Here is a 13,965-nt window from a genome sequence, read left to right as displayed (position 1 = left end):
AGCAACTGAATCAAAAGGAAGATGTTCATCTTATGAATAGCAGAAATACTATGTAAATTTCTCTCTATCAAACATATTTCACTTTGTTCTTTGGGCAAAAAACAGGATTGAAGTAAGACCAATCTTACTGTTCAAGAATTCACTTTAAACGGTTAGAGTTGTAGTCACGGAACTATTTATGAAGTTATCCATTCTCTTCATTCAAATTATGTGTGATTTGACATTAATCACCCTCTCACTAAAACTATACCTAACTTGGAAAAGAATTATAGTAATGTGTTATTCTAACCAGAAGAAAAAAAACCTAATGACAGAAAAATTGTCTTAGTACATATTCATGATTTTTAAAAGAATGCTTATTGTTCATTAAATGTGAATTACAATAGGAGATGACAGCATTTGAACAATACCTCTAATAATTCTTTCTGGGCAAAAATAAGCAAAACCTATTTTAACATCTTTTAATCATTGCTCCACTTTAACTTAAAAATAAAAACTACCTATGGAGAACCATAGCTATTACTTGGTTTAAAAATACTTTTTTCCTTAAAACATGTTTTTTGAATTATGGCTTCCATTTTGGACATTAATTTTAAAATAAAGAGAAAATACTCTGATAATTATACTGAAGACACACCCATTAAATGGCAAGTAAAGTTGAGGTCTTATTTCATAAGAGAAAGATAAGGCTATTAAGGTCTTATTTCATAATGAATTAAATATTTATTTTAAAAGGAATGTTTTTAAATTATACAGATTATTTAAAATTCACAGGCAATTTTAACTCTGAATAAAATTTTAGAATCTCTGAATTCCACTTTGTCTTCAAAGTGGAATATGTTTCATTTTATCTGAAATGTTCTTATAGCCTTTTCAGTGAATTAATTTTCTTTGTAATTATGACCATTTAGACTGCCAGCTTATCATTCAAGTTATAAAGGACCATTTCCTCAGAATACTGCTTTATTATCATTTCATTTATAGACATAAGTATATTGGACTCTAAAAAAATATGAATTCCCTTATTCTTTAAATAAGTAGGCATATGTAATTATATAAGGTAACATTATTCCATTTTATATAAACAGTGCACTATTTGTTCAAGTTTTGTTTTAATAAGTAGTTTGTCTTGGTTGGGAAGTCCATAATGAGTATACTGCATTTTCTTTTTCTTCCTAGTGGCTTTTCAACCAGTGTGCCTTCAATGATTTGCTTTTTTTCATTAATGTTGGGTTTCAAATGTTGAACCATCAGAAAAGCATTAAAAATCACCATCTTAAACCACAATGCTGTGTGTGTATTCAATTATATAATATGACATATACACAGTTTCCCTCTCTCCTTTGTACATAGAATCTAGTTTCAAGTATGTATCCACTGGTTTTCTTTTACTACTGAGAGCACTTAATTAGAAGTTCCACTGAATTTAGGATTTTTTTTTTTTTTTAAAGTAAACAGACTGGTCAATAATACACTAGAAAGATCACAGGATTTGGATTCAGACCAAAAAAGGGTAAAAACTCACCTATATTAGTTACTAGATGTATGAACCTGGGAAAGTTTACAGATTCTCTAAGCCTCAATTTTACAAAGGCTGAATAACAGCATAAATTATGTTGTCTGAACTCTACCATGAATTATAAAGCCTTATGTGATCTGACTCCTGTCTCATCTCCAACCATTCTTACTCCCTCACCTCGTTTTGGCCACAATGGTCATCTTGACACTTTCTAAGTGGGCCAAGCTCATTCCAACCTCTGAGCCTTTGCACTTGTCTTTCTTCTCATGTAGAAGGATTTTGTACAGAAATCTGTGCATTGCTTTTTTTCCTTTGCTTTATTCAGGTTTCTGATTAGCCTCACTGGGCTAATTAGCCTCAGAGTAGCCTTCACTGGGCTCTTTATCTAAACAGCAGCTATGAATCTCCCTCTCTGACTCCCTTACTGTGTTTGATTTCTTTATAATAAGATCTATCAATACCTGAAATATTATATATTTATTCACATATTATTTATCTACTGGTAGAATGTTAAGGTCAATTTGGCAAGGCCATGGCCTATTCTTGTGACTACAACGATGCCTGGAACACAGATGCTGGACGATGGTCAATGAGTAAATGAGCAGTACCTGTTACTCCCTTTGCCGAGTGCCTGGCATTCAATAAGCACTCACAGTATTAACCGTGGTCATAATAACGTTTTTATTAACCTTTCTCTGAAATGGTTGAGCTAGATTTTCTTGATTGAACTGCCAATTTGTAACGTTAAGTGTGGACAGGCCCATTAAAGATCATTGACTCTAGTCTCTGCTCTTCAACCCCTTACCAAAAATGTAAGAGAACAATTCACTTAAAATATTAAGCTATTACTGTCCTTTCTTGCAACTTCTCAAGAATATGCCTATTGTGGAAATCAAGCTATACCTATAATTTCAATCATCATTTTTATCAAAGTTTTCAAAAATAGTTTCCAGCAGAAATGTTTTTAGACCTACTGCAAGCCCTGTAAATTTGGAATTTGAATTGAAAATAAGGACTTTCAGGGTGGTAAATAGATACAAAGCATGAAAAGATGAAGTGTGCTACCATGACATGCCTTAGTTTTAAGATTTTAGGACCAAGTTTAGGTATTTTCTGATATACCGTTTCCCTAATATTTAATTATTAATGCATTCAAAAGGTGATTTTAAAAAAAGATAATAGCTCTTTATAGCGTATGGAGGAAAAAAAGTAAGATACATCACTTTGGGTTAAATTGGAACAAAGAGTCAACTAATTAATAATCACCAGGACGCATATAAAATAATTTTGCCACAAAAGGTATATAGAACTTACTATCCACTAACTTAACAAAGGATCCATATTAATGTCATCTCTCACATAGGAAGCACCAAATTATACAGTTAGAGTTACGTAAGAGAAGGGGTTTTGTGAACTTAGTTCTGCTCTTTACCCTTGCTGGAGATGAGCTCTTGTGTGTTATGTCTGAACTATGATATAAAAAAGGATCTTCCTTCCTGGTCAAAGCAGTAGAAACACAAACAACCTGTAAGTCACGTTTCTTCTAGTATATTCTTCCTAGAGTGTTTGGTATAATTAGAAATTCCTGGACCCAATATTTCCCAAACTTCTGAATCCCTCGTGTTCAACCTCCAAAGGTAACATTTTCACATATTCTAAAGGTTGCAAGCTACTTGAGATTTTATACTAAAATCTGACAACGTAGTTCTCTGTCATGAAAACTGTCTTAGTAGGTCTGGGAGGAATCTAGGTATATCAGTTTTAATAAGGACCCTAGTGATTTTTAAGATCAGGAAAGTTTAGACAGAAAGTGTAGTTCTGGAGAGAACACGATGTTCTTAAATATTTAGGATAAAGTATGCATTCGTAAAGACTTTAACTCAGCTGAGGGGTACATGGCATATGTGATGACTACAGAGATGATTAAATTTTGGCTGGGTAAATGAGGGAATAGGCCTTGATCAGATACAACGTAAGAGAATGTTCCTCACATAGATCTGCAGTACATGCCTGGTATTACTACATAATATAATAACAAGATGTCTCAGGAGCTGGAGAAGAAAATGGGAGCAAAAGTATATAGTCTAGCAATGGATTCAGGAGAAAATCCTGTTTCCTTTGCTGTGTTGTTTGCACATTTTTTAAGTAAAAAAAAAAAAAATACAAGAGAAGGATGAACAGGGATGTAGAAACTCAAATAACTGCTACTTTTTTTTAAAAGCACTTGCAATGTGTCAGATAATGTTCTAGAAGTATTTTACAGATATCATCTCATTTAGTTCCTCAACAACTCTATGTGATAGGTATTATTTCATGCCCAACTAGACAGATGGGAAAACTGAAGCATGGAGAGGTAAGCAACATGCCCAAGCTTACACAGAGTGGCAGAATTTAACTTGAGGTGGACTCAAGTGATATAAGGTCAATGCAGAAAACATAACTGAAAACCACAGTTGAATAATACTGAGCTTGTTGTGTCTGATCCTTTGGATGGTGAATTATTTTTAATACTATAAACACTTTTGTCTTTTGAGAGCTTAGAATACAATTATTATTATTATTTTCAGTCTGATCTCCATTTCTTACCCTGTCAACATGCTCAGGTAACCACAGCTGCAATATTAACAACAACAAAAAAACCCTCTTGACAATTTACTGATGGGTTGAAATTAATCTTATTTTTACATAATTATAAATTGATTTTGCCATAATATGCAGGATTTAGTTGAAGCATTTTAATTAAGTATTTTGAGTCTTCACAGCCTGATTTTCACTGGAAAGCAATCTTCTCCTAGCCTGGCATTTCAGTGATGTTTGTCCCCAGGTTGAATTAATAAAGTAAAACCTAGATTACTGTCAGCCTATTACCATGCAGAGGAATGCAATACAGCCAGTCTGGTAAAACAGTGGGTCTTCTGAAGTACTATCAAAGTAATTCTCCCTACACTTGTTGCTTGTGTGTGTGTGTGTGTGTGTGTGTGTGTGTGAGAGTGAGAGAGAGAGAGAGAGAGAGAGAGAGAGAGGGAGAGAGAGAGAGAGAAAGAGAGATCCATCCATTAAAAATAAACCAACCCAACTTTAGACTTTCAAGTCTGAGATATTTGAGAATATTTATTTTGTTGGATGATGTTTTTGTTTCTGGATGTTTGATGCCTACAGATTTTCTGAACCATCATCTGTCACAGAAAAACATTAGGTCCAAGGACTAAGCTCTTCAGCACACCTTTAGAAGTTGCCTTCTAGGTCAGCACTAATCTATCAGTCACCACAGTGTGGGAATAATGCACTTAGCTGCTCTATTATCCAACCCACATTCTTGTTGTGCCTAAAAAGATATTGTGAAAAACTCAGATAACACCTTGCTGATAAACTTATACCCATGGCATTCATCTAATCTTTTAGTGGTTTAATCAAATGAGGAAACATAAACAAGTTTTATTGCTTGCTTGTTTTTTTTTTTTTTTTTTTTTTTTTAGTAAACCTGAGTTAAGAAATTTCAAGTCATCTTTTTAATATACTGATCAGGAAGAATTGTTCAGTGGCCTACCAGAAATGCAAACACTGAGTCTAGATTCAATTACCTGATTTAAAATCTTGAGCCTAAACCAAAATGAATACAGAATGGGTTGGTATTTTGTCTACACTACATGCTTCAGACAGATTTTTATTCCTAAAGTAATATTTCCAACATGCCCCTTCTGTCAGTACATGAAACTTAAAACCGGCAAAAGAACTCCGTATTTTCAATTCTGGAATCATCTCATTATCTCAAGTTTCTCGGGATAACTGATAATACTGTAACTGAAAACATGCTTGTGGTTTTTCAGTATTTTGGAAACTAATTCAATTGGGCCTGATTATTTGAACTTATTTACCACAGTCAGATGCTTGTTCTATCCATTTTTATATAATGATTAACATCTTCCTTTTAAAAAGTAGTTTTATTACAAAAGAAGCATGGTCCCATTATTCAAAACAAAAAAAAAGTCCACACAAATATACTCAATAAAAAGTAAAAGTCCCCTGTTTTACTCTACCTCCTCTTTCCTCTCAGAAGCAGTCATTATTAAATATGTAGAGTCAGGGCACAACATGTAATCTATGTAAGAATATTATTATGGCTGTGGTATGTAGTTATATGGAGAATTATTGATAAGTTTTTTTCCTTTTGAACAAGTCTGAGATTTTGGATCAGATATAAAACATAATTTCCAAGGTTTAATCTCCCTAACTGTAGTTTAATGAGGACTTTTAAAATCAAATATCTTTCTGACTAGGGGGATCTTTTGAGGGGAGGAAGAATAAAAATCACTTCCTTAATCAAAATTTCATGATTGGGTAATATGTGAATAAGTGAAAAACAGTCTACATATGTTTACATACTGTGCAAAGAAGAGATTATAACAGGGCTTAATGGAGTACTTAAAGGGGTATGTAAATGCATATTTCAAAATTAACTACACTGGAATTTATCTCACAAGAAAAATACCCACCAAAAGAAATCAGTGACCGTGAGACCTACCTGCTGAAAATAAAACAAAAAATACAGTGAAGTCACGGTATTAGAAAGGTATTAGAAAGGCATTTTTCCTAATACCTCAGATGAATGCAAATAGCAGGAGTAAGAAGTAAGGTTAGTTCCAGGACAAGTGCTAAAATTAATTCTTTGCCAACATGTTCTTAGTTTGGATTTAAACCAATTCAGCTAATATTTTAGTAATTTAAATAGGACTTAGGTAGTAAAGATAATCTTTTTACCCTCACTTTAAAATTCTTTAAATTTAAGTTTTAAATTGACAGCATTATGCTCAGAACACAACAGAGTTTGGGAAATATTTAAAGAGGTCACCATTTGTAAACCCTATTATAATTTTTCCTGGCAGTAATCAAGAAAGGGATGAAACTGCAATAATCACCAACATCAATCAGATTTAAAGGTCATGAAATATAAGGATATCCTTCTGGTAGAAAGGAAGATGTTAGTAATGTTTGTTATTCAATGTGAATAAAAACTAAGTTCATTCATCTTTCCCTTTATATTTATTTACATTCTTTGTTTACTCTATCCACAAGTATTTATTGAGCACTTGCTCTGTGCCAGGTGCTGTTCAAGGCACTGAAAAATACATTAGTAAACGAGATAGACAAAATCACAATCCTTGTGGAGGATTACACATTATACTGGGGAAGATTGACAAAAACATACCTAAAATAATTTCAGCCAGTGACAAACACTGTAAGAGAAACTAAAGTAGGATAAGAGGTTAGATAATTATAAGTTAGGAGATATAAAAACATAAGAGTTTGGGGAAATTTCAGACTGAAATCTCTATAACTGACCACTGCAACTAATGAAAATGTCCCTTACTGAAAAGGAACCCACATTTTGTCCTCAACATAATTCTCATTTACTTAACCATCCCTGTTCTCCAAATTACCTCTTACAGACCACTTTTTTCTTTTTCTACTTAAGTTTTCCTTCTACATGTATGACCATTGTCTTGTTATACTTTATTTCATTAAAAATGTTTCTAAGATCATAATTCTATTGATATATGTAGAAAGTTTGAGACCTTTTGAATTCAGTATTTATGAAGTAAAAATGCTTGATAGTTTCGCAATCTTAAATGATCAATAACATGTACTTACAAAAAATCATCATTAAATGAAAAATAACTGACAAGTATCTAATGGTAAAGAATAAAGATAAAATTAATTCACGTAGCAATTATCTGTCCACCTAGAAAAAACCTAATGTTGGTTTTGGTGTATGTATGCATATGCGTGCATATGTGTGTCTGAGGGTAGCAGGGGGAGGGAAACATATTTTAAATTCAAGGAAAGATTTTAACTTAAAACAAAAAGTTGGATTTCCAGGAAGAATCACACACAGAGATATATTTATATATCTTGCATTTTCTAAAGTCCAGAGCTTCAAAAGTCCCATTATTGTGAGAAAGAAAGCAGCTATATCTTGCTTTAAAATATTAACTTATATATAGTAGTGACTTTTTTAAAAAGAGTGTTATGATAGAATCTTTCATGGAAACCTTTTATAAAAATATTTGATAGTTTAGAAAAATATGAAGGTATAGGCAATTACATTAAATGTTTTTAAAAAGTATCAAAGCTCTGTATTAACACGCAGTAACTTGAACTTTTATTGACTAAATAAGATATAGGACTATCCAAAAAAAAAAAAAAAAAAAAAAAAGCCCTTTTGGCACAGCATACTGGCTGAAAGCAAAATTTTGTAGCCAGGCAGCTTAACTTCATATCCCAGGCCCACCACTCTCTAGCACCACTCACCAGCTGTAAAATCTTGGGTAATTTATTTAACTCAGTGCCTTGGTTTCCTCATCTCTAAAATAAAGATAATAACTACCTCTCAAGGTTGTTTTTAGGATTTCATGAGTGTCTAGAAAAATATCTGGCATTAGACACACCATCAAAGTTGACCATTAACTTTCAGCCAAAATTTTTCCTCTAGAAGTAAAGTTACTTACTTTTAGGAAAACCTGCAGATCTTGAATCTGAGTGTGCTGTAGAATGTCTTGTTGTAGATGTTTGAATATAGCTATACAGATATACACTTGATAATCAGGACCAAGGAAAATACAAGTAGCAATATAATGGCAGATTTCTATCCAATCTAAATAATTCCAAAAACACTGAGTTATCCATTGCAGGCAAATCTAGGGAAAGAAAAAAAAAAAAGAATTTAGTTCATTAGAAAGCTTATAAAGCCGTATTTGACTTTTAAAAAACAGTACCCAATAACTCACACAAAACCAATGAAGAGCTTAGCATTTAATCAAAACAGAAAGACATTTTGCATACAAGAAGCCTAATAAGGATGCTTCACCTATTTGCCTAATGTGTGAGAAAAGTTTCATGGCCTTGGGATTCAGGACTTAGGGGTAACTGGATGGTGTTCACACTGTTCATTATGCTATTGCTAAATGCCTTCTTTAGTCATATTTTCCTCCTCTTACCATAACACCAGTCTGCTCTCTACAGATAACAAATGCTGAGACTATTTTAATTCAGCGATTGGAGCTTTTTCTATCCTACCTATAATCACAGCTGTATAATTATGCAGATGATGATTGCTAAATATGCATATGGACTCTTGGTGAATCAGAAAGCAATTTAAACCAACTAGAATTATATAACATAAAAACTGAGAGCTAATGAATAGAATTCAAATATGAGACTTTTTACAAAAATCATTTACTTTACTTTCTGAATAATATTTTTCAGATTATAAAAGTAATACATACCCATCACAAAAACAAACAGAAAACTTAAAAAAATACAGTGATTAACATTGTTAATATTTTGGTACATTAATGTTGCAGGTGGAATTGTGTCTCCCCCCAAAAATACGTCAAAGTCCTAAATCCCAGGACCTATGAATGTGACATTATTTGAAAACAGCGTCTTTACAGAGGTAATCAAGTTAAAATGAGGTCATTAGGGTGAACCCTATTCCAATATGACTGGTATCAAGGAAACTGAACAATCTGAACACACACAGAAGGCAGAAGTTGAAAGGACACACATGGAGAATGTCACGTGAAGACAGAAGATTGGAGTGATGCATCTATAAGCCAAGGAATATCTAAGGCTACCAGAAGCTAGGAGAGGGCCATCAAACAGTTCTTTCCCCAGTGCCTTCAAAGGGAACAGAGCCTTGCCAACACTTATCCCCCCAAACTGTGAGATGATAAATTTCTATTGTTTTAAGTTACTGACTTTGTAGTACTTTGATACTACAGTCCTGGGAAACTAAGACAATTACTTTCCAATATTTTTAATTTATGATTTACAATTTGCCACTGAGGAAAGATTTCTTTGATTGAACCTCTCTTCCCTATAGTTTTGTTCTTTAGAGGTGGGAAGGAACGGAGGAGATATGGAGGTTTATCTCACTTTGTCATAGATAAAGTAGACATACACAAATTTTCCTTTTTGTTCCACTGTTTTGACCTTTAAAAAGTATATTATTGAACAGTTTCTAAAATTTGCTTTTATTTCCCTGATTCAGTTTAGAGGGATGCTGCTTCTGCTTTTAACTGCCTTTATCAAGGTGTATTGGTTTGCTGAGGTTGTCGTAACAAGGTAACAGACTGGGTGACTTAAACAACAGAAATTTATCTTCTCTAGATTTTGGAGAAGCCCACGGTTAAGGTATTGGCAAGGTTGGTTTCTTCTGAGGCCTCTCTCCTTGGCTTGTAAATGGCCGTCTTCTCCCAACGTTTTCACATGGTCTTTCTCTTGTACGTGTCTGGTGTCCAAATTTCTTCTTATAAGTACACTGATAATATTGGATTCAGACCCACCCTAATGACCTCATTTTAACTTAATTACCCCTTTAAAGACTCTGTCTCCAAATACAGTCTCATTCTGAGGTACTGAGGGTTAAGACTTCAACATATGAATTTTGCAGGGGGGGGTGCAGGGAGGGAAGGGCACAAATCAGCCCATACCAGATGGTATCATAAAGTTTTTGTTTTCCATACATCATTACTCATGTCAACCATTAACCTTTTAATTTCAGGCTATTATAGGCATATCTTTTCATCTCATTTTCTGGTCATAGTTCTTATTATTGATAATGCCAACTATACATGACCAAATATTTTCTTTTTTTTTTTTTTTAACTTTAATTCTGTTTCAGGTATCGGATTTTCCTTTACAAATATTATGTTCCCTTCTATTATGTTTCAAAATCTTTTCATAGAGCCCATCGGTTAACTCAATATTGAATTAAAATATATCTGTGAACATCCAATATTTGTCAACAGGAAGGATATATTTAATTTCCTTTGGTCACAACTTTACTTTTCACTTGGCAGCAACAGGATTCTTCTCCTAGATCTTGACCTGGAGGGAAGGTTGGTATGCAAAGCTCATCACCAACTTCCACTGCCTAATCAAGTATCCACACAGTATAGCTCAGCTGCCCTGGGGAGGAAATATATCTCTTGCTCCTACTTGACTAGATGGCTTGAAAGAGTCAGTGGTTCTTTGACTAGAAGCAAAACGTTTTTAATTCCCTAATGCACTGCTGCCAGGCTTCTGTCTGTTCTTTGCTACAGATGTTAATACCAATCAATTTACGGCCACGCTTTGTTAATGAAAATGAGAGACTCTGGATGAATGAAGAAGGAGAAACAACCGAAGAGTGAAAATTAATACAAATGATCCAAGTAGCCAGAGAAAGCAGTTCCCATTCAGTTGTCAGCTTCATAGGTGACTAGCAAGTCGACAGTAATGAAGGGGTAACAGTTTCTATCTTCTTTCTAGTTGGCCTATTCTACAGGTTGAATGGTGTGGAACTGTTGTTCGTCAACTCATTTTGACCTTTAAGCCTAGCAATTTTATATGATTCAAACAAACATATCCGAAGTCAAAATACTTATTTATCCATAAAGCTTTACCCATATTGGTTAAAAAAAGTTGCCCCCAAATCTGCAATTACTTATTTATTATACATAGTTTCTAATGCAGTGGCAATTTTCTGGCATTTACGCAACATTCATGCAGTGTTTTCTATACAATGTCTATTTTTTTCCATTAAATGGAGAATAATACCAGCCTTTTCTACACATGGGAAATTTAGGAAAGGAAAAAGAGAGATTATAATTGAAAGCACTCTGAAAATATATCAAGTGCTATGTAAATGTTTTTCTATAACAAAGGTACAAATGTTTATTATTTAACAAACATTTATGTACCTAATCTACAAGTGTTATAATTCTTCTGTGAACAAAAGACATTTAGTTCCTGCTCTCATGGGACTTATATTTAAAGAGGAGGCATACACTTTTTAAATATATGACCTTCTTCACTTGGTAGGAACTGTATCTGCTATTGCTATTATATGTGTAAGATACTCCAGAATTATTAAATTGTAATAGAATTCTAAAACACTATTCCCCTGGAAGAATGCTGAACCATGAGTTAAGGAAGTAACTTCTCTGTATTTATAAAATGAAATAGTCCGTGAATCAGCTGATAGTCTAGGACTCCAACAGGACAAAAGAAATAGTATGTGTCCAAATAGACATGATGAACTTTTTTCTTTAACATTTTTATTATGGAATTATTCCAAATACACATAAAAGGAAAAAAGCAGTACATGAACCAGACTCATCAAAGCTTCAAAATTCTGACTGGCTGATATGTCTGAAGTCCATTTTCCTGTATAGGTTTCCCCTCTTTAAAAATTTTAAGATAAAACACATCGTAAATTCCTATATGTTACATCTGTGTTTGCTTTAAAACAAACTGAATTAATTTTTCATTTCATTTACCACACATGACAAAAATAACAATCCAGAATAATAATACTAACATGACCACAAGCAATATAATTACTTAAAACAGTAGTATTTTTGCTGTTTTATTTGTCATTTAGACAATGTATTACTTGGCATGTACAGTCAAATTACTGTGTTTTAAAGTGCCTTTTAGGGTGTGGAGAAAAAGAAACCCTCCTATACTGTTGGTAGGAATGTAAACTGGTGCAGACCCTATGGAGAACAGTATGGAGGTCCCGTAAAAACTAAAAATAGAGCTACCATATGATCCAGCAATTCTACTCCTGGGCATATATCTGGAGAAAACTCTAATTTGAAAACATACATGCACCCCGATGTTCACTGCAGCACTATTTACAATAGCCAAGACATGGAAGCAACCTAAGTGTCCATCAACAGATGAATGGATACTGAAGACGTGGCACATATACACAATGGAATATTACTCAGCCATAAAAAAGAATGAAATAATGCCATTTGCAGCAACATGGATGGACCTAGATATTATCACACTAAGTGAAGTAAATCAGACAGAGAAAGACAACTATCATATGGTATCACTTATATGTGGAATCTAAAAAAAATGATATAAATGAACTTATTTACCAAAACAGAGACTCACAGACATAGAGAACAAACTTATGGTTACCAGAGAGGATAACAGCAGGTGTGGGAGATAAATTAGGAGTTTGGGATTAACATATACACACTACTATATATAAAATAGGTAAATGACAAGGACCTACTGTAGAGCACAGGGAAGTATATTCAATGTCTTGTAATAACCTATAATGGAAAAGATTCTGAAAATAACATATATATACATATATATATACACACACACAGATATATGTATGTATAACTGAATCACTTACACAACATTGTAAATTAACTATAATTTAAAAATGGTTAAAAAAAATAAAGTGCCTCATAAGGTTATACTATCAAGTGGGTACTGTTAGGTTCATTTAATTATATGTGTTTATATTATATGAACTATTTAAATGACTCCAAAGTAAAAAGACAAAGTAAGGTATATTTCCTGATTCTTCAGCTTATTCTTTTCCCTATCCCTATAAGAAATCGTTTAACAAAATATGATACATTCTTTCATGTTTTTAATATAAGGATATTTGTACATGTATTTATATCTCCACCCTTTCTCATACAAATAGTAATGTACTAAACACTCTTTTTTGTCTCCACCTTTTTCTCACTTAAAAAAAGATCCTGTATATCACTCCATGGCAATATACAGAGGTACTTCTCATTCATTTTTATAAGTGCATAGGGCTACTCTGTGGATAAACCATAACTCATTCAACAATCCCGTTTATGGACACTTGCATTATTTCTAGTCCTTTGATACTATATGCTATAAAAACATATTTGTACACATACATTTTCAATATTTTTGTCCGTGTTATCTCTGGGATAGATTTCTATAAATGAGACTGCTGGATGAAAGGGTAAATGCACATATGTTTTTGCTAGATACTGCCAAATTCCCTCTTATGATAAGTCTCAAAAATACACTATATTTTCAAAACAAGCAGTTGAGGCCTTACAGTCATTGAGAAAATATTATTAGTAGTTTACGGAATAGGTTACAAAGAAAGTGAAACAAACTAATTACGTTTTTATAGTAAACCAATGTTCCTTACACTGAATTATAATTTGAAACATTTGAATGCCTTTTTAGGATAAAGAGGGAGGAAAATCACTTATACAATATGCATCAAAACGTACCATAGCCTTCCTAGAAAATTTTGCTCCTTAATCATACTTAAGCTTATGCCAAAGCACATTAAGATGCAACACTGAGACAAACATAATTATTTTAGCTGAGGTAAATTATTCTCACTTGTATCTAGATATAAAAAAAACAATCTTCAAAATATTTACTTAATTCTTAAGTAAAAACATTGGTTAGAGCAATTACTTATGGATACCTGATTAAGTCAAAATAGGTATGCTCTAAATGATCAAGTTTTATGATACAAAGACACTTTTTAACAGCTCTTCTGGCATTATTTGTTCATCATAGAAAGAATATTAGTAAAGTAAGATGTGGTTTAAAGTGAAGTCCTCGCTATCAGGGTGATATCAGTAAGTCAG

General features: G+C 33.0%; 1 protein-coding gene across 1 annotated transcript in view; it reads right to left on the bottom strand.

The window, feature by feature from the left end:
- The window catches only part of TBC1D32 (TBC1 domain family member 32), a 179,136-nt gene that overhangs the window by 1,536 nt on the left and 163,635 nt on the right, over window positions 1-13,965 (bottom strand). The window contains exon 33 of the mRNA XM_082855382.1: window positions 8,026-8,214. Coding sequence (XP_082711508.1) covers window positions 8,026-8,214 — 189 coding nt within the window. The remainder of the gene's footprint in view (window positions 1-8,025; window positions 8,215-13,965) is intronic.

This window comes from Leucopleurus acutus (assembly GCF_964270905.1).
Source record: "Leucopleurus acutus genome assembly, chromosome: 15".
In the NCBI taxonomy this organism is placed as follows: Eukaryota; Metazoa; Chordata; class Mammalia; order Artiodactyla; family Delphinidae; genus Leucopleurus; species Leucopleurus acutus.
Note: the sequence above shows the minus strand (reverse complement) of the source record. Positions and strands in the feature narration are given on the sequence as shown.